General features: G+C 40.6%; 3 protein-coding genes across 4 annotated transcripts in view; all 3 read left to right on the forward strand.

Annotated features, from left to right (window-relative positions):
* The window catches only part of espl1 (extra spindle pole bodies like 1, separase), an 18439-nt gene extending 11786 nt beyond the window's left edge, over positions 1–6653 (forward strand). Inside the window, exons 19-32 of the mRNA XM_033625548.2 lie at positions 159–1294; positions 1394–1811; positions 1969–2100; positions 2510–2723; positions 2914–3119; positions 3448–3575; positions 4201–4323; positions 4497–4646; positions 4730–4897; positions 5069–5173; positions 5302–5417; positions 5528–5611; positions 5875–6039; positions 6169–6653. Coding sequence (XP_033481439.2) covers positions 159–1294; positions 1394–1811; positions 1969–2100; positions 2510–2723; positions 2914–3119; positions 3448–3575; positions 4201–4323; positions 4497–4646; positions 4730–4897; positions 5069–5173; positions 5302–5417; positions 5528–5611; positions 5875–6039; positions 6169–6370 — 3347 coding nt within the window. The 3' untranslated portion in view covers positions 6371–6653. The remainder of the gene's footprint in view (positions 1–158; positions 1295–1393; positions 1812–1968; positions 2101–2509; positions 2724–2913; positions 3120–3447; positions 3576–4200; positions 4324–4496; positions 4647–4729; positions 4898–5068; positions 5174–5301; positions 5418–5527; positions 5612–5874; positions 6040–6168) is intronic.
* Positions 6654–7590: 937 nt separating this feature from the next.
* Positions 7591–10436, forward strand: pfdn5 (prefoldin 5). The gene is made up of 6 exons (XM_033626116.1): positions 7591–7693; positions 8098–8200; positions 8507–8538; positions 8655–8729; positions 8828–8933; positions 10044–10436. Exons 1-6 carry the CDS (start codon positions 7628–7630, stop codon positions 10127–10129), a joined length of 468 nt encoding a protein of 155 aa, XP_033482007.1. The 5' UTR covers positions 7591–7627; the 3' UTR covers positions 10130–10436.
* A 3717-nt stretch (positions 10437–14153) lies between these two features.
* Positions 14154–27691, forward strand: larp4ab (La ribonucleoprotein 4Ab). Of its 2 annotated transcripts, XM_033627202.2 has the most exons (15): positions 14154–14568; positions 16329–16464; positions 17207–17453; positions 17858–17994; positions 19282–19385; positions 19521–19631; positions 20024–20077; positions 20882–21094; positions 21273–21376; positions 21549–21779; positions 22092–22143; positions 22290–22454; positions 22556–22689; positions 22782–22968; positions 24907–27691. In XM_033627202.2, exons 1-15 carry the CDS (start codon positions 14566–14568, stop codon positions 25276–25278), a joined length of 2250 nt encoding a protein of 749 aa, XP_033483093.1. In that variant the 5' UTR covers positions 14154–14565; the 3' UTR covers positions 25279–27691. The 2 variants fall into 2 exon arrangements, with proteins under 2 accessions (XP_033483093.1, XP_078017440.1); XM_078161314.1 differs by lacking the exon at positions 14154–14568 and having other exon boundaries at positions 16323–16464.
* Positions 27692–27740: the final 49 nt, after the last annotated feature.

A 27740-nucleotide genomic window follows, 5' to 3' on the forward strand; every position in this document is an offset into this window, starting at 1 on the left:
TTAAATATAAATATATATATATATATATATATATATATATATATATATATATATATATATAGGGACTATTGTTCACTGTAATGCAGCAGCATTATATGAGACAGCAAGTCAGTTTCCTTGAACTAGTTAATAGACTTAATTTTATTTCTTTTCTTTAGATTTTTCTGATCAGGTGCAGAAGGCAGAAGTGAAAATCAAACCCAGGAAAGGTCGCCCAGCGAAAAAACCTCAGTCACCTCTTCCTGCCTTGGAGGATGACCTTACGGGCATCCTGAGCACTCGTTGGATTGGCAAAGAACCTGTAGTGAAGGATCTGGCCAGCTCCCCACCTCTCAAGGCCCAGCCTCGCCGCTGGCTCTCCTCGCTGGCGCATGAATCAGATTGCCACTGCCCCTGCTGCTCTGAGCCCTGTCTGGGCCGCGCCACTGCTCGCTGGGCAGCAACACAGGCTGATCTGGTTTTCCAGCTGGATCCCAATGAAGCCAAAGTCAGTTTCAAACTTCAAGCAGCAACATTAGCTCGCTGTAAGAGTGTTGTTGCCAAACTTGGGGCAAAATTGGCTAAACTCTTCCCTCCCTGTGGCCCTGCCAAAAGCTCCATTAAACCCTCTCTGATGCAGGACGTGGTGGGCCGTGTGTACCTTCGCATGGCCCTGTCTGGGCTGGAACCAAGGCTTAACAAGGTCTGCAGTATATGGAAAGTACTGGAAGCTGGCTTGACATTTGTTGATTCCACCCCCTCTCCTGTGTTAGGACCTGTGAGAGCAGGCCTCATGGCAACCAAAGCTATCATGTCATTGGTTACCTTGGCTGCAAAAAAAGGCTGCACCCCAGAGGAGCTCTTCTCAAATGCTTGGACTTGGAATGCACCAAAAGAGCTGAAATCAGAACAGAAAGCAGTTCCTCCATCATCCTCACTGAAGAAGCCTAAAGAGTCCATTAAAAACCCAGATATTCCTGACAAAACAAAGGAGGCAAAGAAGGTCAAGGTTGTCAAGCCCAGGATTCAAGTAACAAGCTCCGCAGTCAAAGGAAAGGGCCTGGTTCCCATGACACCGGTAATGGTGAAATCAAAGCCATGTGTTGGGGACCTTGGCTCTTTTGACTTCAACACAGTGGTGCCCACTTTGGCCTGCACTCCTGTTCAAAAGGTTAGAGCCCCTGCATCCGTGCAGAGAGCACCAAGGACTGCCCCGAAGCTACAGTTTCATGTGTATGAGGAGTTGTCGCCAGTTCAAGACAAAGCCCAACTTGTGCCTGCTGCCCCCAGACGCACAAAGAAATCACGTTTCAAGGTAGGCATCTAATGAAAGTAGAGGCTTTGTTGTTGCACAGAAGTTTAATGGGGTTTTTGTTTTAATGAAAATTATCTTCCAAAATATTTCTAATTACAGGTGGAGTTTAGTGATGAGAGTGACACAGAAGCCAACAGCCATGCAGAGCCCAAAGAAAAGACAGATGTTCGTAAAAAGCAAACCACCACAAGAAGAGTTGCCCAAAACCGTAAAACAGCCTCAGAACCACCTGCAGAGAAGGTCCCACCCAAGAGGCAGGTCAGGGGGAGGAAGACCACTGCAGCGCCACGTGCAACTTCCTCTGGGGATGACGAGACTTTGGTCTGTCAGCCGGCCTCAACAAGGAGAAGAAGAACCAGGAGGGAGGTGTCCAGGGCGGAGGCAGATTCAATGGAGGAGCCAGACAAGATGAGGACCATTGAGGAGGAAACTACTGAAGTTCTGGACATAAGCATTGAGCAGCTCAGGACATCAGACACTGAGAGTGAAGACAATCCTGCTTCAAGAAAAGATATTGGTCTGTATTTTATGTACATGCAGCATGACAAGTTTAGTTCATCATCCATCACACCATATAACACACTAAAGACAAACAAAAGCAACAATAGTCAGCACTATCTAAGAGAAATGGATGAAGGCCAAAGCTCTCATGTCATTCTTGTCTCTCTTTCTAGACATAGATTTTGAGGTGTTGCGGAGGGATCTGTGTTGTGGTTTGGAGAGAGACGACTTGTCTGAGCTGAGGAGCAGAGGTCATCTGAGAGAAGGTCCACAAACCCACCTCTCTCATTCAGACACCAGGCCAGGTGAGGCTTTACATTGCTGCTGCTGGTCTACAATGACACTTTTTCTTTATGGTTGCATGGTAGTGTAACTTACAGTCTGACAATATGTTGACTGCAAAAACAGTGGTATTACAAAAGAGTCCTTTCTGAAATATTAAGCAAGAAAAGAACCACAGTATTTTACACTGTATGTGTACAAGAAAAAGGAAACACACCACTACAGCTGTAATTGATCATAAACTTTATTTACAGCATTGTGATGTGGGAAGGTACATTCTGGTGTATAATAAGGCCTATGATACCTAAACCTAACCTTAACCCCTAACCCTAACCCTAACTGTTAACAAAAAAAATGTAAACATCCTTAAAGTCAAAATGGTTGCCCTTTAACTTTCTTTATTTGGTTACATCTGTCTTTTTCTTTTCTCAGACAGTCTCTCTCTGGAGGATGTTGAGTCATTGCTCGGCTCAGCCTGGTTGGCCCTCCAGCACTTCCCCTCCCCCACCATCTACCCAATCCTCTGTGGTCTTCTGGCCCTGACCCGGGGGCAGCAGGACCCCATGACTACAGCGATGCTGCATGCCCAGTCATTGGGCATCACAAGTCGCCATCGCACAATCAGGCATTTAGCAAGCTGTTTAAAGTAAGCCTATGTGCTGTGTGTATAGTGTCAACTTGATTTCCCTCTTACCAACACTTTTGTCTTCTTATCAAGATATCTCAGACCCACTTAAATTATGTTTTTGACATCTGATAGCTCAAGGCTCTAAATTCTTTTATATTAACGGTATTACACATTGTTTTTATGTTGCTCTGATGTGTCATTCAAACAGAAAGCTGAGAAAGGCGACAAGTGAGCTAGCAGACAAGATGGATGCACTGAGTCTCAATGAGCTCAGTCCAAACGAGTCCAAGAACTCTACCGAACAGAGGCTGTTACAGCTGGAGAACATCTTCTCCTTTCCTACTGCTGACTCCTCTACCTTCCCCAAGAGCCACTGTCAAGAGTTCATCCAACAAATTCAACACCTTCCCTCAGGTAAAATATTAAATACTGTTTGACCTCCTTAGGGAAATGGGTAAATGTTATGTTTGATTCCAGAACGACGGTTTACACGTCAGTAATGTGTTGAGAGGTTATAGCAAAGTTTTTTAAACTGGTAATGCTGTAGATTTTGATCTCAGAGCAAGTTTTAATTGTTGTCAAACTTCTAGCATTCCTTGTGCTACTGTAACCATACTTAGTGGGGCATTATCAGTGTGCACTTTTCTGTCTTGTCCATAACCTGATTGAATTCAGACTGTGTAAGTGTAAACTATGTTATCCTTATCCTTTCTCTCTGTGTATCCCTCTCTTTCCTGTACAGGGGTGACAGTGTGTGTGATGTCTGTGCTTGGAGTAAAACCTGGGGAGATAGGTGACAGCATCATACTGTCACGACTTGAGAAGGGATCAGCCCCTGTCACTGTTCACATCCCTACCGCTAAACAACAGGTGAGGATGGTCAATTATGGTATCAGCAGAATGGTATCCAGAATCTAAAATCAGACAGTGGTATTGTAAATATGGTGACACAAGTGACATTAAAATCTTACAATGCTCACACTCCCATCCTTTACCAGCAGTGTCATGTAGCCTGTATGAAAGAGAAAATATATTTTTTAAAGTCAAGTTTTTGTTGACTAAATATCTGGGCATTTTAGTCTTATCTTAATCAAAGAAAACCTTAACTATCTTTGTAAAGTTTTAGTCAATAAAATCTGTTGACATTGTACTCTCTTTTTTTTTTTTAGACATTGGATGATTCTGAACATATCAGTCAGTGTAGTCAATCCAGTCTATTTCAGATAAGATTAGAAACACACTTCTCAGAACCAGTATCACCAGATAATGACTGATGGCCAATCAATCTGAGCACTCATGTCATCCATCAAATTAAAGGATTTTACTTCATATGACAGTCACCCCCCACATCCATCCAAAATGATGAACATAGCAGCTGCTTTCTTTGCATCAATGAGTAATCATGTCACAAAAAACTACTGCACAGTTCATCACATCACTGTTTACATCCTAGATTCTAACTCTGCCTCTGCCTTTGTCTCTCTGTGTTATGCAGCACCCCATCAGCTGGCTGGTGCAGGAGATAGATAGCATTCAGGTGGAGCAGAAGGCTGTGAGCTGTGTGTCTGAGAAAGCTAAGTGGTGGGAGGGCCGCAGGGCGCTCGACTCTCGAGTTGAGGTAAGTGGTGAAGAGCGAGGGTGCAGCTGGGGAGACTCAGAAGGCTTCACAATGCCTGCATCATTTACGTAATTTCATTTCAAGTTATACACTTACACTCATACATGAAGACCAAGAAAACAGGACTCGGAAAGAAAAGTATTTCTTCTAACAACTCCCAATCTGTCTTTCAGAGACTATTGAAAGAGATGGAGGGATTGCTGGGATGCTGGAGGAGCTTGGTTCTGCCCCTCTCATTGGACCCTGGGCTCTCTAAACAGGCCCAGAACCTTTGCAAGTCCTTGTCTGCAAAGGGAGTGACAGTCAGTGAGGAAATGTTGAAGGTATGTGTGTGATTCTGTCTCAAAAGCAGCCCAAAAGGAACAGCAAACTAATAAACACTAACGCTTCTGTCTCTGTATTTTAGGCTGTACTGTCTGCCTCTCCTGTGCTTTCCCAAGACGACCTTAAGAGATTTGCTCTGGGAGTTTTTCCACAGTGGGACACAGAGTGTGACCAACTTCTCCAAACAGCTGTGTCTCGGCTCGCTGACAGAGACGAGCCCCACGGTCATGTGGTTCTCATTCTGGACAGGGTGGGTTTTATCATCTCTATTAAATACTGAATTTTCCTATTGTTTCATCTGTACATAGAGGAGCTTCTGAGAGATAAAAGACCAAGAAAAGCGCTGTTACAATCTGTCCCGTATGAGATGGGATAATGCTGAAATGTCGAGATGTCACCTTCTGTCCTGCTTCCTCTGCAGTACCTTCAGAAGCTGCCGTGGGAGAGCATCTCCATCCTAAAGTCTCACTCTGTCAGCCGGATGCCGTCTCTGCACTCACTCATTGGACTGAGCCTTCAGAAAGAGGTCAGATTAAACTCTGTTACTGTGCCAATACGGCACTGTAACTGTAACAACTGTGCTGCAGATGTAATTCACTTCCTGACAGTTCAGTGGTGTTTATGGATATTGTTATGTAAATCTTCTTTCTTTAGACTGACTCTCAGTCCATCCTGAAGCAAGGTGTGGACACAAGGCAGGTGTTTTATGTGCTGGACCCTGATGCCAATTTAGGAAACTCTCAAGACCGATTTAAGGAGTGGTTCAGCAGGTGAGACTAATAATCATGACAGTTGAAAGAAAACCATTTGATTTGTCTTTGTGTCTCTCTGTCACTGGTCTGATTTCTCCCTATTTACTACATTACCATTCTTAATAAAGTAAACTGGACTGGGACGGTGTGTGTGGAGTGGCTCCTGACTCGGGTCAGCTGGAAGAAGCTGTTGCTACCAAGGATCTGTACATGTGAGTTTGTCATCTTAAGTATCCTGTGAGGGGGAGGGGATAAAAAATAAACACTTGTTGTGGTACATAGGTGATGATTGAGAGGGATTACTTTTGTATGAGTCTATACATTGTTTGTTTTTAAGGGAAGTCATGCATAGTATACCTTTAAATAAACTAGGATTTTTTCTCAAAGTTTGTTCAACATTAAACTCTTTTATTTGTTAACCTGTTTTCTTTTATATCCTCTTTGTCCGTGTCCCTCTTACCCGGGGATGTTTTAGTTACGTGGGTCATGGTGCAGGTGCACGATTCCTCGACAGCCAGGCAGTCCTGAAACGGCAGATGAGAGTAGCCTCTCTGCTGTTTGGTTGCAGTAGCGCCGCTCTGGCAGTGCGCGGCGATCAGGAGGGACAAGGCATCATCCTCAACTATCTCATTGCAGGCTGGTGAGACATCTGTCTTTACTTGCAGTTGAATTAGGATCAGTAAATTCTGTCCTGTTAATATATCTGTTTCTTTCTGTTTTTTTTTTTTTTTTTTTTTTTTTTTGGTTTTGTTTTGTTTTTTTGTCTTAGCCCCTTTGTTCTGGGAAACCTGTGGGATGTTACAGATCGGGATATTGATCGCTTCACCAAAGCCTTGTTGGAGTCGTGGTTAACTGCTGGGTCTGGAGCTCCCCTCCTGGATTATATGGGCCCGTCACGTCAGGCCACACACCTGAAATACCTCATAGGAGCCGCACCTGTGGTGTATGGCTTACCAGTTCACCTGAAGTAGATGGGCTGGTAAACCAAAACTCATCTAGAACAGGAAGTAAAAAATCTATACAGTATCTAAATGTTTCAGCACTAAGCTGGAGGATGAGTTGAACATTTTTTAAAGTTTTTAATTCTTGTTTTTGCAGGTTTTGAGGATTACAGTATTGCATTTACTTAATTTAAACCGCTTTCATTTTTAAACCAATGTAATTATAGTGTGAATGATTTTATTAAGTGTTTCCATGCACTTTTAATGTGTTGATTGAATAACAGTATTTGAATAAATGTGTTCTCACACACAATCTGTGTCTACATGGTGGAAATTACTTTGTAATTAGTTACAATTATGTGAAGAGATGGGGAAAAGCCTTAAAATGGCATTCATCGTGTTATCTTCTATGAACAAGAAATATGTGCTGTGGGAAATACAAATCATTGGAAACACCACAATCTGTAAAGAGTTCGCTCTAGAGCATTTGATCAAAAGCTTGTGAGTGTCTACTGTAAATTGAGGGTGCATTGTAGGGTCTATGGGCACAAATACTTAGGAATATCAGGGTTACCAATATTAATATTACATGGTCATTTGTTCAAAGTTTCTGTTGAATGTACATAGTGAATGACAAAGTAAAAAGACAAAGGTTTATAGTTGGCTCAAAATCCTGCCATGATTTAAGTACAAAATAATTGTCACTCCCCACATGTAATGAAATTGGGTTTTAATATCTAAATGACTTTTGTGTCTCCTGAACTTGAAAATGCATTCTGACTTATAAATTTATATTATGATTTTTGGCTCATAAATAACACCAGTTTGTATGTGTCACAGCATGTTTAGTGCCAACTAAACATTAAAGGTGGATGACTGAATTTACATTTTTAAGTTTTGCCAGAGGTTTCTCAACAAAAATGCAAACGACAGAGACATATTTAGGTCTATGCTGAAAATCATTTTATTACTTTTTTCCCCCCCATTTCATTGATGTTGGTGATGCACTCAAAACAAGCAAGTTTTACATCATGATGTGAACCCAAGACATGATGGCCTTTATGCATGTATGTTTATTTTAGATGACCGACATGCGTTTAGAGTGGGGAAATATTGGTGGTATTTACAAAAATTAAAACATGATGGATAAGAAATTTAAACATTAAGAAGCCTTTATAAAAGAAGCAGGTGCATTCTCTATGTTGTCCACACGGGGGCGGTGTTTCAGACCACCTCTATGAACCGGAAACATATTCGGTAAGGGTCATCTGGCATCACGCTTCCAACATGGCGGTGAATCTCACAGACCTCTCCCTGCCTCAATTAGAGGGACTGAAAACCCAACTAGACCAGGTAATATGTAAACGTTAATCGTATTTTATTTTGACTGTGTTCTTTTATATTGACTTAATGTGGGCGTTAATCTAAATGGAGACGGGAGAGTAGCAGAGTAGCTAGCTAGCTCCTCTGAAGCTAACGCTACAAACGGTAATTAAATATGCAGGGTGTGTAACGTGAGTGTCAAACCTCCCCACGCTTCGTTATAGCGCTGTGTGTCACACATAGGTCAACAATTATGTTTCACGCATTTCTACAGCAGTAAAAATACTTTGACATGTTTACTGTGAGCACTTTTAAAGTCTCATGCTAAATGGGTGGATTATACATCACATCTTTGGATTCAGATAACTGACAGGTGTGGTCGCTGTGTGTGTTGACTCTCTAACGCCTGTCTTGTACATGTTGATGTTTTGCAGGAGATTGAGTTCCTGACGTCTTCAATAGGTCAGCTCAAAGTGGTTCAGACGAAATATGTTGAAGCAAAAGATAGTATGAACGTGCTGAACAAAAACAATAAAGGTGAGTCCAATGCATTTAATGAGTTTGTGTCCCATCAAGCGTTTAACAGAGATGCAGGAATGACTGATAAAAGCATATTTAGCTCATGAGTGGTTCCTCATTTGCTGTAATAGATAATTTTAATCTCTGCTATATGTTGGGGTGGTAGTAATGGCTACAAAGAGCTCACTGTACATCAGTGTGTTGCACAAAATTCTGTCCTTTTAAACATACTGATTTCAGTTTGATGAAAGTTAATGAAAACATCAACTATATCTGTGAATCTGCAGCAGTTAATTGTTCCCCCATCTCTTCTCTCTCATACAGGAAAAGAATTGCTCGTGCCACTTACCAGCTCTGTATCCTTGACTCACAGTGGAACAACCAGCAACTCATGTTTTGTGTGATGTGCTTTAAATGAAGTCATGTGTCCCCTGAGACATGCATACTTGTCCTTGACATTTCTTCTTCTCAGATGTACGTCCCTGGAACATTAAATGACGTGGAGAATGTTTTAGTGGATGTGGGAACAGGATACTACGTTGAAAAGGCAATTCAATTAAATTCTTTATTAAGTCATTTGTTCAAATCACGTCTAACATTGTTTTGTAAATTTTATTTATACTCTCTATTTGTCTTTCTCTGCAGAGTGTGGAAGACTCAAAGGCATTCTTCAAACGCAAAATAGACTTCCTCACAAAGCAGATAGAGAAAATACAGCCAGCCCTTCAGGAAAAACACGCCATGAAACAAGGTAAGCTACATTTTTTTTTACAGATATCTCCATTTTCTCCTTATAATTTTGCTAAATGGTATTGCATTTTTCTCATTCAAAGCCATATATTTTAATGCAATACGTCCCTTATCTTTTATTAACATAATAGAAATCAAAAGGCAAGTCCAAAGAAACAGCATTCACTTTGAAGTTATTCAAGTGTCATTTAGTGTTTTACAACCTGGGCCATATTTTCCCATGTTTTTATGTCGTGGTGACTAATGAGAACAACAATTTTTGAAAGTGCTCCAGTAATGAGTGAGAGCGCTGCAGCTGCCAAACAGGCTACAATGTAATCGCTTGAGGCATATGCACCCGCAATGTGTGTCCAATTAAAGTTCTTGTTTTTCCCACTGACAGGCTCAGATTATTATTGTATCTGATAACATTACAGAAAGAATCCCTACAGAAAAAGAAGTGCAAGATTGTATTTGTTTAACCAGAAACAGCCTAAAAATCGCTATCACCAAACCCACCAGACTTTATTTAAATAAACAGTAATTTAAGTGTGTATAGAGCAGCATATTTTCACATCTAACTGGATGGATTAAGGGTTTATTTCAACCAAACCAGAGCTAGTGATTGTTGGACTGGTGGTGAGACAAACCAAGATGGTTTTTGTGAGTTTTATTTTGTTTCTGTTGACTCTGAATGAGATTTGTTTTACGATGATAATATTACTGTTTACTTGAGTGGAGTCTGGTAACAAAAAGGATCTTGGACCCAGATGCTTAAAGAAAAAGGTCTATCTCTGTGGGGATCCTTTCCATAATGCTGTCAGACACTTAAAATAATCTGAGCCTGTCAGTGGCAAAACCAAGAACTTTAAGTGGATGTAAATTGATAGTGCGCATACGCTCAATACTGGACCAAATTCCAAAATTGATGGTCCCATTATTAACTTAAATACAAAAAATGGGAACATAGGATCCAGGTTGACAAATACCAACATTGCTGTTTGCAGCTGAGTGCAAAACATTCTATATTTATTATGATGTATTTCAAAGTCAGTCAACCATAAGCTCACCTTTTTAGTTCAGAACATATTAACACACCTGTTTACTTTGCACATTGTGTTCTTTCTTCCAGCTGTGATTGAAGTAATGAACGTGAAGATCCAGCAGCTACAGCAGAGCCAGCAGGCGTCACAGATGATTGGGCCCACCAAGGCTTAAGGAGAACACCTGTTTGAACTCCTCATGTTGAACTCTTCAAGCATTTTTACGTTTGCGCGCAAATAACTCGTGTCTGCTGTTGTAGGACAAGAAAACGCCCTCTGCTTATCTGATGAAGTCATGTTAGATACTGAAGAGTAAAGATTTGTTTTTTTTCTGTACTAAGTGCACAAACCTTGTCACCAGTAAATTATAAGTCAGCTGTCGCCACAGTAACTCAATCACGTGTACTTTGTCAATTATAAGTCAAATTAATTGGGTGTCTGATAAGTTTGCGTGATTAAAAAGGTCGCTGTGCATTCATGAACATTGTTTGTTATTGATGTGTATTCATCAGTGGGGTCCTCTACCAAGACCTCTGTTTTTAAATCATAGTTTGTGAACATTTTTTTGCAAGTAAACAGGCATCTTCAACACAAGTTTTAAGGCCCTGCAGACACACACACAGGTGTTTACACTCATTCTAGTTAATTAGACTGCTCATGTTAAAGGTGGGAGAGCTTGAATTACATGAGGTCACTGGACTCCATCTGGTTGTCTGTACACAGCCACACAATCCTGAGAGCAGGGCTCATCAGCAACAAGTGAAATCACCAGTGTGGGTTTACCATTGACGTACAGGGCCCTTGACACCGAGGTGATGGCATGACTGCAGAGGAGAACAGTATTCGTTCAGTGAGTACAGGATCCTGTGCACATCAACTCTAGCACAAACATGCAGTCATAATCTAACAACTGTTTCTATCAAGACATGCTTATTATATGTTCAACACACTAGCATTAGTCTTCATAATGTTGTTTCCAGCTGCAAAGTTCCAAGTTATAAACCAAATCTTTATCATCTTTAGTGACAGTGATTTATAACACTGTTTGGGTCATGTTAAAATGGTTTAAATTAATAACTGACTTGATCCTTGAAAAATCTGAACAGCGTGTATATAAGCCATAGTTTTGGTTCTGCATTTTTGTAACACTTAATAAGGGAACAAATCATATACCTAGGTAATTTTTAGCTCAATGATTTAATGTGTAAATAAATAGAGGAAGTATCAATTCCTGTTTCTCATCATTATAAATGACTGTAATTAGTTAACACTTACATCATCAGTTCAGGAATTTATATGTACTTCATATATTAACTGATAAATTGATATGCTAGGACTCCAGTTAAATAAAAATACATATCAGACCCATATATTTCAGGATTTCAGCCTCTCTATAAGCAGAATTTTTTTTACTGCCAATGAGGCCGTGTTCTTCCCCAGTAAAACTACTGAATTTATCAATAATGTAATAATTGATAAAAGTTAAATTCCACAAAATCCATGTTGTAAAGATCTTAGAAAAACACACTGCTGCAGTGAGATTGATGTCTTTCAGTTCAATAGGAGCAAGTGTGATTTGTGCCAGTTTAAACTGTTAAGACTGTTTCAGTAGTGAACCCACGCTGCTGTTGAAGGACAAGGTTTGCCAGTGCCCATATCACTTCCAAACTTTGCATCAGACCGTGTCACTCAGCTTGAGAGTTAATAACTAACAGAGCAGTCAGTATTACTAACTTGGTTTGTTTACAATGCCAGGTGAAATACAGTGGTGCAATGTAAGTACATTTACTCAAGTGCTGTTCTTAAGTGAAATTTTGAGGTACTTGTACTCAGATATTTCCATTTTATGCTACTTTATACGAATAAGTCCACTACATGTTGGTGGCTAACATTGTACTTTTCAACTACATTTATTTGATAACTTAAGGTACTTTGCAGAATCAGATTAATTCTAAATGTAAACTAACTAATAAATTCCGATATCATTATAGTTTAAAGGGAAACTACTCCCATTTTCAAATTTCATACATTTTATTCCTATGGTCTAAGACAGTTGTAAATGCAAACAACTCTTCCAAATCCATAAGCCAGAGAGCTGAAACTCAAATTTGTGATGTCATAGGGTATAAAGTCTGGAGCTGCACCATAGACAATGAATTGTGAAAGATGTTACATATGACACTGAGAGCACCCAGGGGAATGTTCTGAGCATATGGGTATATTTTCTGTCTCACAAATTACCACTATAACAGAATAAAACTGATTTGGGTATAAAAAAGAAAACAAACATTCTGTAGGTCCACAAAATCAGACTCTGATCCATGGTCAGTGGAGCAGCTCCAGACTTTATTCCCTGTGACAGGGATATTCAACTTGTTGTGCCCCGGGGCCACTTTTGCAATATGACAGGGGCCAGTTAATAAACATTAATAATATTGATGAGTAAATTGTTACCAGTTTTCAGCCTTTTGATGCAGCAGCCTTGTGCAGGTCAGGTGTAAGCAGGGGCGTCTCAAGGATTTGAGGAGATTCTGGGTTTAGCTTGGACCTCTGTTAGGGGTCTGGGAGAATCCTCCCCTGGCACTCTTGTCCTTTTTTTTTTTTTTTACATAAAAATCTCTAATGCTTTTTATGCACTCTGGCACTTCATCTACACCCAAAGTTAAAAAGAAATCCCCAGTGTGAATCCATATACACTGAACAAAAATATAAACGCAACACTTTTGTTTTTGCTCCCATTTTTCATGAGCTGAACTCAAAGATCTAAAACATTTTCTATACACACAAAAGACCATTTCCTTACAAATACTGTTCACAAATCTGTCTAAATCTGTGTTAGTGAGCACTTCTCCTTTGCCGAGATAATCCATCCCACCTCACAGGTGTGGCATATCAGGATGCTGATTAGACAGCATGATTATTGCACAGATGTTCACCTCCAAGATCGTCTGAGACCAGCCACCCGGACAGCTGCTGCAACAATTGGTTTGCATAACCAAAGAATTTCTGCACAAACTGTCAGAAACCGTCTCAGGGAAGTTCATCTGCATGCTCGTCGTCCGATCTTGGAGGTGAACATGCTGGATGTGGAGGTCCTGGGCTGGTGTGGTTACACGTGGTCTGTGGTTGTGAGGCCGGCTGGATGTACTGCCAAATTGTCTGAAACGCCTTTGGAGACGGCTTATGGTAGAGAAATGAACATTCAATTCACGGGCAACAGCTCTGGTGGACATTCCTGCAGTCAGCATGCCAATTGCACGCTCCCTCAAAACTTGCGACATCTGTGGCATTGTGCTGTGTGATAAAACTGAACATTTTAGAGTGGCCTTTTATTGTGGCCAGCCTAAGGCACACCTGTGCAATAATAATGCTGTCTAATCAGCATCTTGATATGCCACACCTGTGAGGTGGGATGGATTATCTCGGCAAAGGAGAAGTGCTCACTAACACAGATTTAGACATATTTGTGAACAATATTTGAGGGAAATGCTCTTTTGTGTGTATAGAAAATGTTTTAGATCTTTGAGTTCAGCTCATGAAAAATGGGAGCAAAAACAAAAGTGTTGCGTTTATATTTTTGTTCAGTGTATATATTTAATTGTGAATTAGAAAGCACCCCACCTGGCACTGTACTGCAAGCCAAATTTGGCCCACAGGCCACAAGCTGAGTATCACTGCCCTATGACATCACAAATTTGAGATTTACTACTTCTTCTTCTTTACTTCTCTGGCTTTGAGAGAGAGTAGCTCATGTTAACAAATAGTAATTGATCTTTCCTCTGCCATGGAAATAACATATTGGAATTCTTAATTTAAGTGATGTTCACCTTAAAGATAATAAGCTCTATATAAAGTAAATAAAATTAACTCCACCTTTACCAGCTGATGTACGCATTAATGCATTAATAATTATAATCCAGTAATGTCATAACACCACTCTGAAATAGCCCATTCTGCATAATGAGTATTTAACTTTTGGTACTCATCAGTATATTACGTAACATTTCCAATGCAGGATTTGTACCATAGTATTTCTAAACTGTACTACTGCTACTTTAACTTTTAAGTAAAAGAAATTAGATAAGTTAAAGTGTACACGAACTGGCTCTGTGTGTGACATTACAAGCCCAAGGCAGGTCTTTTAAGTGCACGGACTCAACTCCATGACGCCTCGCCGGGGAGGTGGAGACGGAGTGCAGCAGTGTGTAGTGTGTTGGGACGGACTGTTGCTCAGACAGAGGACGCAGCTGTCACATGCTATCAGAGCGGAGCCTTGAAGCTGACCTGTAGGATGAGGAATTGGGCTTAAACAACATTAATTATCAAATGGGGAACGCTTTATAAACGAACAAACTGCGAAATAGTCGTTAGTGTCATCGACAAGAAGCTTTCAAAGTTGTGGTCCGCGCGGACGCACCGTTTGGACCAGAGCACGTTAGGTCGTTTGAATCACGTTACCGGGGAGACGGTAGTTAACGACGACGGGTGCCGCTGTAAAGACGTGCGGCTAACAGTGTTTAAGAGTTAAAGCCTCCGGTAAGGATAAAAGCAACAGAGCAATTAAACCAACTGGAGCTGAGGAGGACATACGAAGGCGAGGATCCAAGCAGCATGGTGAGTTCAGGGCCTGGGAGAGGGCACGCTAGCTAACATGCGACAACCTGTTTGCGTCCTTTATCACGTTTGATTCGTGCTGACTGAAGCTCTACCAAACTGCTTTACACCGCTCAAGTAACTTTACACTTGGTCCATTAATTGGCGTTTATGCGAAATATTACGTGCACGGGCAGTTAATGTGTGGTACTGTCAACCTGTCAAACAAATTAGTTTAGGTAAAGAGTGTAAGGAAAGGCCGGTTCTAACTGGTCTGCTAATAAACTTAAGCTAGTTAGCTAACGGCAGGTATTTATGGAGTCAGCGGTGACAATATGGTAGACGGCGAAACGCCAAACAAGCTCACCCTACAGACACGTGTCTTTGAACGTAACATAATGAATTGGAAAAAATGGCATTTCTCTTTACTACAAGTTGCTTTCAATGCATAGTTTAATTCATTTTTGTTTCGTGTGTGGCGACGAAGTTACTACATGTGATATGTGTTTAATGTTAGCTGTTACACAACTGTTACGTTAGCTAAATAGCTATCAGAGTTCCGTGATAAAGGTCATGGCAGTACACCGCCGAGACGTCGACTTTGAAACTGGAAAAATGCGGAGATATGCAAGAAATGTAACATTCACGAACACATTATATCCAGAAACATCTATATTTAATCGGAACTAAAGAGAAAGTATTTGAAAATCGTTGCATATGGTTGTGTGGGCACGTCGGCACCATGTGCTCTTTCTTCCCGACCCCCAGAGCAACGCAACTTTGCCTCAGTGCAAACACAGAGCTGCTGAACTGTAACCACATTTTGGATAGCAGACATGTTGACCTGAACATATACGGGACTGATTCGTGTATTGGTTAAGTAACTATAACTCAAGCACACTCGACGTTTTTCAATGGATGACAGGTCATAATGTTTCGTTCAAGTCACGCTGAGGCTCAGAGGCGGTCTCGCGCCATGTATGGTAACATGTGACCGTTTGAGGGGCGGGGTTAGAGTGATAAGGAAGCCAATGACAACTGTGAAAAGTCATGGGTTATTTGTGTGAGTCGAGGTGTGAGGCTTTTCAGAGATGGAAAACTGGTTTACGAGATCTGGATTAACTGGCTTCATTCACTGGATTGGCTATGACGTATTGTATGAATGATGTGGGGGCTGAATGCTGTTACTCTGAGCTATAGTGTTAAGAAAGAGTGATATTGAATGGCATGCAACATATGTCAACTGCTTTAATACCTTATTAGTTGCTTAGTAATTGAATGAGTTTCCTTCTGACTTAAAAAAAATAAAAAGATGTTTTTGATTGAAAATGAGGCATTTTACTGTGCATTAATTTCCTTGCATATGTATTTAATAATTTGGTCTATGTAGCAGGAAGGTGCGTTCGTAAAGATGCTTGCATAGTAGCAGTTAAAAAACACCACTATGTCACACTGCACAACTCTGTTCACATGATGATCCATCTGTTGTCTCCACAATTCCACCAGTCTAGCCTCCAGGTCCAGGCTCCACTTTTGGAAGCTAAAAACAGTTTTGAATACCAGTTTCTCAGAATTACTGCTAGTACACATGCCTGAAATCAGTTGCATGGCAGGGAATTCCACATATTTGAGTGTCAGACTTAACACATTACATCCCGTCGTGTTTCAAGGTCACAGTTTCAGAAACTCAAACTGCACTACTGTTTCTTATGACATACTTTTTAAGGTGGGAACTGAAAACTGTTTTCTGTAACTCATAGTTTATTCTTATAACCATGCAGGTTACCACAAAGGGAGCAGGTTTGAACCCAAATGCTAAAGTGTGGCAGGAGCCTGCCCACCAGAATGACATCCCAGAGGGGACTGAGGATTCTCCTTGGCCGTTGACCTACCCTCCTCCAGCTGAGATGACCAACGGTAAGAGCTTATTCTGTTCTGAGTGCGGAGAACTGACATTTATCTCCATCTTCCCCTAACATTAATTAGATATTAGATACCAAACTTCTGTCTACCCTGCACTACCTGACTATGAGTGACATATAGACATGCATAGTATTTAGTGATCATTACCAAGATAATTGCATATTAGGAATGGGATGATATACAATTTTTATTGTGATGAAATAACCCATTATCAGGACAATCATGAATATCATGTTCACCAGCACCCAAAGAGACTGTTGGGGACTATAAAAGAGACTCTGCAAAAATAGGCTGCATATGCATCAATGGTTGATATATTTTGTATTGGAAGATATGTCGCCATTTAAAATAGTTTTCAGATTGTTTGACTGTTTTTCAGTAAGAAGGATGTTCACTAAAATAGATGTGTGTCCTACCTGTGATGCAATACAAATATGTTTTTACCAAAATATGAGGTAAAGTGATTCTAGCATGTTTTATTATTGGGATCATTATTAGGATAATATCACCAACTGCAACTCTTTTGGCCAGGATAACTGTAACATGAAATCTTCCCACCGTCCATTGCCTAGTACAGATAAACATGGTATTTGAGGAAGCTGTTGTAACTTTTGCCCTCAGGGTGACACAGCAAAGACAAAGCATGACAGAGTTTTGTTAGGGCACTGGATCCTGTTGTTTAAACATGGCAGTTATTTCACAAACATTTTCCTCTTGCTTGCCTCTTCTGTCTTAGGTTACTCAGATGTTCCCTCTTTGGGGGGAAAAGGATACGACGCTGAGTATCCTGATAGCCCTGCTGACTATGCCCCTGTACCCACAGAGGGCATTGTGAACGGCACTGACCACCCTGACATGATGTATTTAGTCTTTGACCCACAATGCGAATCAGCCACAGATGGTGATGCTGCTAAGGAGCAGCCCATATCTGAGGAGAACCTAAGAGAGTCTTTGAAGAAACAGCTTGAGTTCTGCTTTTCTAGGTAAGTAGTGAAGTAATTTACAAATCCTGTTTTATTATACCACAAATTGCAACTCTTAGTAGTGTTAATTCCTGTTCTGGCAAATTTCTTCCAACAATTAAAACTTGAAACAATAAAATATTCTGGATGGATTTATTTTTTACACTGATATTTTGCCTTTATTGCACTAGCTGGAGTGTATGTAGCTACAAGAACAACATCAGTAATTAATGATTTAATTACCTTAAATGTTTTTTCATAACTTGAAAAAAAAACTGTTCCCACTGTAGACTAAATTAGTATATTCTGAAGTGCCCCTGCAGGGGTGTGAATCTCTGGTCTAACAGCCATTGATTAAATTCAATTCTTGAAATGTTTTGCTATTTTTGGGTGACATTTGTAGTTGTTGTTTTTGGTGTTTGCAGGGAGAACCTATCTAAGGACCTGTACCTGATATCCCAGATGGACAGTGATCAGTTTGTTCCCATCTGGACCATTGCTTGCATGGAGGACATCAAAGCCCTCACTACTGACATGGACCTCATTCTAGATGTGCTGCGAGGTAACTGTGCTGCCTGTGTTTATGAGAAATGCTTGCTGATTCACTGACACTTAAGTTAACAGACAAAATTCACATAAAACTTTAAAATGAATATACTGAGCTTTAATTACCTTAACTATTTTAAATTACCTAAGTGGCATGGGGTGAACAATGCAGGTGTTATGTAAAGGTTCTCCTGCACTTGTTAATTGTGGTAGTTCCCTGTCCCAGTTGAATATGTCACTATCTTAACAAAGAGTATAAAAAATTGAAACACTGAATGATATTTCAAACCACAGAAGCCACGCACATAATATTACAGGCTACTGTTTAGAGCAGTCGCCTAGTAAACTGTCCACAACAGAGGAGATGGTGTGAGGATTCACCAGAGTCACCACTAACAATTGCAGTGTGTCACTGGTAATATAATCTCCACAACATGATGTTGCCATCACAGTGTGTTTCTGCTGATGGGTGGGGTCTTGTTGGCTATTGTGTCTGAGGTGTCTGTTTAGGGTTAGGAGCACATTCTTGCCTTTTGTGCTTACCACCTCTGACCACCGTTTGTCCACGGTGAAAACCCTGGAGGGTTTGTGTAGCTAATAGGGCTGGGTTTCTGTACTCGATACCGTAACTTGTTGACTGAAATTACCTGGCAGCAAGAAGTATCAAAACTTCTCCAGTCAAGTGATACCCGCATTTGATCCATTTTTGTGCCACAGGCTTCGTAGATTTAATGTGATGTGTGATTGGCCCCCTATCACAGCAGTTACAACCCACACAGTGTGGTGTGGTGAAGTCAAGTGAGTGTATTTGATGGAGATGGCAGTTGAGTGTGCTTAGATGCCACCAAAACATTCCAAAGTATGGCTATAGTACACGCAACTGAATGTTTCCACTCACATGATGGTTGTCAAATAAAGTAAAAAAAAAAAAAAAAAAAAGGTATTAAATTAAGTACTCTATTGGTATCTCTATCACTTTAGGGGTAATGGTACTGGCATTGTAATTTTTTTTAAAACAATATCCAGCCCTACCAGTTTATAAGTGTTTGCCATTCATGTTTTTTTTATCGCCGGTCTTCTGTACAGGGAATGTTTGTGTTGATAAGGACACTGACACAGCTTGCCAGAATTGCACTCAGATTTTGTAGTTATTTAAAAAAACTCTTGTCAGAAACGAAGGAGAAAAAAAAAGCTGCAGTGAGATGCATATCCACCAACGGTATACTTTGTAGCTGTATTAAGAGCCCTCGAGTTAAATCCAGATGATGAAAGCACTTTTATTTAGCTTGTGTCTTTGTTGCAGCCTCTCCCATGGTGCAAGTTGACGAAACTGGAGAGAAGGTCCGGCCAAACCATAGTCGCTGCATCATTATTCTGAGGGAGGTGCCTGAGACTACACCTGTTGAGGTAAAGAAGGTTTCATACCATATACTAAGTACATTCTGACACAACAGCCATCCATCTTGCTGTGGAGTTCAATGTTGTATGAGTTTAGTGTTGCAGACAGAAATGTATAATATGTGCCTTGCATCTCTTTCACAGGAAGTAGAGGCTCTTTTTAAGAGTGAAGACTGTCCAAAAGTGTTGAGTGCTGAGTTTGCACACAACAGCAACTGGTACATAACATTTCAGTCTGATATGGATGCACAGCAGGTACGTCTCCACATTGATATACACTTGGCTTATTTTTGACCAACTTGCTGAATAATCTCAAGTTGGAATACAGTTATGTCATTGGTTTAATGCTCATGTTACAATTTTTATTAGTATGCCATATATAATGCTCTCTTAACATTAACAATATAACTGGATGGAGGATGTACTAAATGTCAGTTTTTGACATTCAAAGCCTCTATTGAAGTTTTCAACATGAAGCAAGAAATTGTGTTACTTATTACAGCAACTTTATCTTCTTATGAGCTAATGACAAGTTTATGGTTTATAACTACTGGACATCACAGTAATGCCCTGGGAGTGAAGGGGGAGGAAAGCTTTTATTTTACAGTATTTGTGAATATTTGGTTCTTTTTCTCTTTTGTTCTCAGGCTTACAGATACCTGAGAGAGGAGGTCAAAACATTCCAGGGAAAACCAATCATGGTGAGTTCTGTCACTGAAATGCATGAGCAGTTGTTTACTCTTTTTAGTACGCTACCAAGTAAAGTTTTATTTCAGGCTGGCTCACTGCTCAGCACTGGTTCTATTTACGACAGTAGCATGGAGCCCAGCAAGCTTTGTGTTACACAATACTGGTTGTGTTGTCAGCTGTCACGTCACCACTATCTGGCTAAGCCATAGCCCCAGGAATGACCTTGGGATTTGTGTGCACAGAGACTTGATAAGCAAGGAGGTGTTTGTCAGAACTGTTGCACACTCCTCTATCTCCAGACAGTTTCATATCCCTTTTTATCACAATGTGACATTTACCTTTTTGTGTTTTAGGTATCTAATATATCCTTTTTCAGCTGGACTTTGACTTGACCTTGTGTGCCCCCTGATAAAACACATGAGGCTGTGACATGTTAATGGTCCCGTTTAAACCCCAGTGATGATCAGTATCGCGCTTGGAAGGACCCATATGCACTGTGGCTGGCTGGGAGGAACTTTTAATCTGTAGCTACTTATCAGTCTGTTGTATCTCTGCCTCTACGCTATACCTCTACTCTTCCTCATGCTCTATTACTCTCCCTCTCCCCCTCACTCCCTCTCCCTCTCCCTCCCCCTTTCTTTCCCCTAGTCAGTACAGTGTTGTATGACCTAATGACCGTGGATTATGAGATCTGAGGGGACTATAGGACGATAGATCGTGCTACTTATACTGTAGGCACAGCAGAGGTGTGTCACGTCTTCACTCCCAGCAGACATACCTGATTATCTTCTTTCTTTCTCTCGCCCTCCCTCCAGGCTCGCATTAAAGCCATAAATACATTCTTTGGTAAGAATGGCTTCCGCAGTGTGGACTCAAGTGTGTACAGTCAGCATGTCCAACCACAGGCTCAGTATGGCTCCCCAGTCTACATGCAGCAGGTGTACAGCCCTCAGCAGCAGTACCCTGTATACCCTGTGGTGTCCCCCTCCTGGAGCCCTCCGGTCATGCCTTACTTTGAAACACCACTGGTAAGAACCTGAATGTCTTGTTCAGAATGTCTCCTAAAAATATAGATTTGAGTTCTTTTTTGTCCTCTAATTTTAGTTTGTGTCCACACACGGATTTATTGTATTGTTCAGAGCATCAGAGATACTTTAATGGAGCACATTGTCTAATTTGATTTCCCACTGCTGCTGTGATGTTCAGGCACCTTTCCCACACAGCGGATTCATGAATGGTTACAATAATCCTGGGAACTACAACGCAAACTCAAGCTCCGTCAGCACCCATCGACCCATGAGCAGGAACCGGTAGGTGCAAGTCACACTGAAATGATAACTCTCTCATTCACAGTATTGCTGTCCAGTCTTAATTAACGCTCTTTCATAAAATATATATCACATTTGAATTACATGTCAATGATATTATATTGCCTACTTCTGACATTCAGTAGTAAGAATTGTGTCCTTTGTGTGTTCCCAGAAACCATGTTAAGGGTCAGCCTAGGCCTGGAGACGTGCCCCCTTCTTCTTTGGCTCCAGAGACCCTGATGGACGGCCTGTCTGCTCCCTTGAGTCCACAGCCCCTTCACACATCAGGGACGCCAACTGGCACCACTTCAGCGACAGCCTCTCTGCCTTCCTTCAGCCTTAAAGACATTTCTCCACAGGCCATCATAGCCAGTGGATATCACAATGGGGCTACACGTGGCAGGTTAGTGAATATTATCCTGATTATTAACACTGGAGATGAAGATTTACAACCACAATGTGCCAGACTAATGCATACTGAAGTGTGTTATGTGTTGTGAATGATTTTCTCTGTATTTTGTCATGTCACTCTGTGGTCACCTTTCAAAGTTATATCATCTCGATTTTACACAGTTAATGTAAACATCTAAGAAATACAACTTGTTTTTGGCTTTCACATTCAGTTCCAGAGTAATTCTTTGCAATGTTTTTTACATGTAAATTAAACTTTCATATGTCAAATCTTGTAATGTAAAATTATGTTTTTTCACTGTAGGAGAGGAAGCCACAGAGGCATGAGGAGGAAAAGAGAAGACGAACATACTACAGTCAGTATATTTCCTCTTTGCCAGTGTTAAACAAAGAGTGAATTTCCTGTGTAGACCAAAATGTTATCTTAGTGTGATATTTTGTGGTGAGTTTCACATAGTGTTGCTAATCTCACATTTGACTAAAACTGTAATGAAAATTCCAGAGGTCTGCCCCTGTGATGGAGACCAAGGTACCACCACAACCAAAGTTTGACCTGGCAGCTTCCAACTTTCCTCCTTTGCCTGGATCTGTGGTCAGTATGCGGGGAGAGACTACGCCAGAGATGCGCCTTTCTGATGTTGTGCGTGGCCTAAAGGTGACCAACAAGGTAAAAATCTCTCTTTGAAACATTTCACCCGTGAGACTCATGTAAGCAGCATTTGAGTTACAGTTGTGTAAATGCACACCATTTAAAATTCTTTATTTCAGGCTCAGAGCCAAGAGGTTAACGAAACCCGACACACAAACATGTCAGAAGATGCTGTAAGCAAACCTGATTCTTTGAGCCTGGTTGCTACACGTGCGTCTGTGACACCACTCACAGTGACACCACCAGTCTCAAGGTACAGTTTACCTCAAGTTAATTAAGTGTCTGTGAATAAAAGGCGCATATACATAGAAAATGACTTATCTGTTACTTTTTGTGTCGATTTAGCGTTTGTCCTCCGGTAAAGGAAGAGGATAAAGCTGAACCTCCGGTTCCAAAGGAAGCTATCTCCTCATCCACAGAGGTTGCCTCCCCAACAGCCTCAGAACCTTCTCCCTCCACCTGCAGCCCGTCTGTCTCTACAGAAGCATCTTCGCCATCTTCCCCAACTCCAGCATCTCTGACATCAGAACTGGTAAGGTCTGCCTTCTTATCTGGAGTGCCACATTATCCCAATGCTTTGTATCAGCTGTTGGGAGACACAAGCCAAGAGGCTCTCCAGTGCATTGCAGACACAACCCAAATATCTAGCCGGCTAAAGATCTGTGTTGGTGAGCTACAGCCGATGAGACCAGAAGACACTGGTTGAGGGGAACCCTGGGGGAGGGCTCACCTGTAACAATAGGAACTTATCTGTATGTGTTGCATTTGCAATATAGACCAAAGTTGTTGTTGCACTTAGAGAAAACGGGCTAAGAAGAGTAAAGGTGTGTGGAAACAGGTTAATGTGTGAACATATATGCCAACGAGAAAAAAAAAAGTCTAGGGTGTGGTGTAACATAATTTCCTGTGTCACTTCTCGTGTAGGTTTTTGTGACAAAATGTAGTCTAAAGAGCAGACATTTGGCCGATGTAAACATTTTCAAACTGGACTGGTATACCGAATTTACCACCTGTAGCCGCTACCGGGTGGAACATAATGACACCGTGTCCCGACAGCAAATGAGCATCAGACTGTCTCATCACATGATGAAACATCAGAGGTCTCTGTCCACACTTAATTCCTCAATTATGCACTTCTGTTGCTTCATGTAAACAAACCATGTACATACAAGATGTTTGCTTGAGATCAGACTGGAGATGCAGCCACTTAAAAGATAAATGAGTAGCCTGCTTGCTATTGTCCTACGTTTGCAGCATTACTTTTTAAACAGAAAACATTACATTACATTGTGATACTACACGAAAATGTCAAGCAACATAGCAAACTACAAGTAGCTTAGCTTGTTATTAGTAGGGGTCATTTAGCTCAAGAGAAACTTTCAGCTCCTTGGCTTTCTTTCTCCAACCAGCTGCCATGTTATTTAGGGTTTTGTAGTGAAATCAGGAGGTATTGGGGAAATAATTCCTCATCTTAACTTCTTGAATCAGCCGTTCCTCACCCACTTGAAACACGCTGTCTGACAAAAGTTCAGGTCACAACTAGGGGTGTAAATCACCAGCTTCATCACGATACGATATTATATCGATTTGTTTGGATGACAATATGATGTTTGCCAATATCACAAAGTCTGTCACGATATGATTTTTGATTCGATTCAATTCAGGAACCTGCGATCGATATGACGCGATATCATATGTCCATCTAACACAATCATTTACATCAACTCACAAAAACAGCTAGAATATGATTTGACCATTTTATTTCTGAGCTCTGTTTGTTGTTTGAGTGGAGGCACACTTGCCCAGAAATGGTGACACAGACGTGCTATGTGAATTTCAAAATAAATGTGTATCTTTAAAATGACGATATGGATCGATGTTTTCATTTTGCATCAATATAATCAGATCATTAATCAATGAATCGATGTATTGATGTGGAACGATGTATCGTTACATCCCTTGTCACAACGGCAGTGCTGTGTCCCTTGTGTTTATTAATGACACCTCTTATGTCGGCTTCATATCCAAAATGTTACCATATTGGTGTTGATCACATTGTCATATTGCTTATTATTAGTGCAATACATGTTGAATATAGTGCTGTGATGCCATCAGCACAGGTTGCAAATTTAGGCTACTTTTTAATTTGCCAAAACTTGTTAGAATGCCAAGTGCCGGTTAAGCTGGTTTGCATTACGTCAAACTAGTTTTAACTGGTATACCTGACCCGACCAGCAAAACCAGAAATCCACTAAACTTCTTTGATCTTTGCATCAGACTGTGCTTTTTTTTATTATAGCAAATTACATGGAGCCACAAAAGTATTATAGTCACTGTTTTAATGATAGAGTGTTTTAATATTTCGGTTTATAGGTCTTCAGGTGGTTTTTGTGTTTTATTACACGTGATTAATTTGGTTTTGTTTCTTGTTCATTTATTTTAAAAAATTCTCCCATTATTCTCTTACCAGGCGGCAAGAAAGCTCAGCTATGCAGAGGTTTGCCAGAGACTGGCCAAAGACCCTCCACCAGCACAGACACCCACTTCCCCTCCCCCTCCCTCCTCAGCCAGCCAGCCCCTGCAAGAGCTCAAGGTCAATGGGGTTGAGGAGTCTCGGCCCAACTCCACGCGCACTACACACAAACCAGAGAAACCCAGAGACAGCCGGCCTCCTCGTCAACCATTACGCTCCTTCAGAGGAGCAAACAGCCAAGTCCGATCCGCAGGGTTGAAGATTCGGGATCAGCAGAGGGGCCTGTATACTGGCAAACAGTTTTCCCCACACCGGGGCGCCAGACGCAGCGGCAAAGAACAGAACATTCCGCCAAGGTCACCAAAATGACTACAGAAAGAGGAACCTATAAAACATAAACTGAAACAGAGATAAAAAACAATATATATGTAAATATATAATATATGTAAATAGAAATATGAATATATTTCATTTAACAGACTTTTTCAAAGAATCTTAATATTGTTGCAGACCTAAAAATATTTAGAAAAACTTAATGTAGATTTCCCTTTTTGGGAAAATACATATAGTCTGCTGACAGAATTGCAGACTTTTGGGGTAAAACATACTCTGCTGAGAGTAATGTTACCATGACGATCTCAAAAAAAGCCTCCAGAGATGGGCTAAATGTGTAGTGCGCGCGCGTGTGTGTGTGTGTTTGAGCATGAGAGGAATTAAGAGGGATCCTGTTACTTTTAAATATACAGTAGACCAACATTTAGCAAAGACTGCCAACTTCCAAAATGACAAAAGAGGCACATTTGATTTCTTTTTGAGCGGTTATTGTTGGCGTGTGATTCATCTTGAGTTTTTTTTTTTTTTTTTTTTAAATCAGATTTGTTGTGCGTTGAAATCAAGGTATATGAAAATGTATGAAATGGAAGAATCCAGGGCAGAATAATAGAAACAAAGGCGTGTGATAAACTACAGAAGGTTTGAACTTTTAAGTAGTTTGTAGATAATTATTACATAAATGTTATTTCGTTAAATGATGCTGGTGTATACTATGTTACACGTTTTCAGGACATTACAGTGTGATGGTTATAATCCTTAAGTGTTTTTGCAGCAGTTGTTTCTGTGATGCAGACATCAGATCAGTACTACTAACATTTGAAATAAGCCCTGCATCCTAACTGGAGTAGATCTGCTTATTTCATTTTTGCAGGATTGTATCAGTGATGTAACTCCTGTTCAAAATCAGTATAGCTTGTAAAAAGAGCGTGAGCAGTGATGAGAACAGTAGTCGTTTGCTACATAACCTACTGTTGTGGGGTTTTAGCTGTTAGCAGGAGAAAGACCGTCTTTCATGTTTTATCAGATGTCAGTAATGCTGGTGTGCATCTCAAAAAGCAAGATTAATGAGTTTGACGGCTAACTTTGGTTCAGGCCTGGGTTATGATATGGATCGTTTTAGGAACGTTTTTACAGTAGGATGGCAGGTCTTGAAAGCTAAGCGGTCCTTAATTGGTGACTAGTTTCTGCATGTGCATTGCTAAAACCTAATGGATGATGATGTGAGGGACCTCAGGAGAAGAAATTAGGATTTTTTTCGACCACAGAAATCTTTGGCTTCTTCTTGATAAAGGTAGCTACTCGATGGTTGGTGTTTAAAGTTGACTGCCTGAATCATCTGTTTTGATGGGACACATAAGGCTTCAGACGAGCGTAGTCCTTCTGGCATAAACCACTTTTTGTTCTTGATTTTATAAATGTCTATTTGTTGTAGCTTTCCTCGAGCGTGTGTATATATTGCTGTAGATGAGTTTAATTTTCTATCAAGTTATGTTTTTCTTTTCATGGTATTCAATGTTTGTGTGATGTTGGAATTTTTTTTATGTAAACTGATCTGAGAAAAGTGGCTTGATAATTGACAGCTAACTGAATTGGACACTGATCAGCCACTCGTGGCTCAACAATAAGACCTGTACCTGTAATGGTGTGAATTGAAATGCACTATTCTTTTGATCTCAAGGCTTTTGATCATTACAGCAGTAAGAAACGGAAAGGTGTTGCACAGAGATGTACGGCTGGAACTTAAATGTGTTCATAAATGTTTTTCTTTTTCATCTGAATAGTTTGTAGTGTTGCAAATGGAATTCAACAAAAGATGATTGAAAAAAAATATCACATTTTCATGATTAAAGTTATAAAACATTTTGCCTTAGATAATTGTTTGGAGTCCTCTGCTTAGGGACTTGACTGCAGTGTACAGTATTGTGTGTCATGTAATCAGTACTTCAGTCGTCTCCTGTGTATATGTGTCTGTGTAAACTTGTGTGTGTGTGTGAGAGAAAGGGATTGCTTCTGCTTCAGACTACATGGAACTGTTATCTCAAACCAAACCTCCAGTGCCTTTAATGGTCTTTAATATTAGATAAAGAGTGCAAGAGATGTGAGCACATCAATTTATCTAACTATAGGGGGCTGGTTAGCCGGTTGTCAGAATCCAACATTATCAGTAAATGACACTGGGAGACATTAGATCCTGCCCAGTGTTAATCTCAGTTTATTGTGGGTGCAGCTGCAGGGCTGGGGCTGGTTGGAGTGGAGCTTAGTGTGCGTGTGTGCATGCTTGTTTGTCCATCATGTTAGTTTGTCAATGCAATTTCAGTCTTATATCAGAATCCTGCTTGTAACTCACTAACATGGGACTGTAGTTTCCAGCCAAGTACACACTGGTTTATTAAGTGACTATTTTATTGCTGAGCCTTAAGTATGAGAATAAAGATTTATTTTTAAACAATTGTGTCTTTGTGCATATTTCCACTACATATTAATTCATTAAATGCGAT

This window comes from Epinephelus lanceolatus, chromosome 1 (genome assembly GCF_041903045.1).
Source record: "Epinephelus lanceolatus isolate andai-2023 chromosome 1, ASM4190304v1, whole genome shotgun sequence".
Lineage (NCBI taxonomy): Eukaryota > Metazoa > Chordata > Actinopteri > Perciformes > Serranidae > Epinephelus > Epinephelus lanceolatus.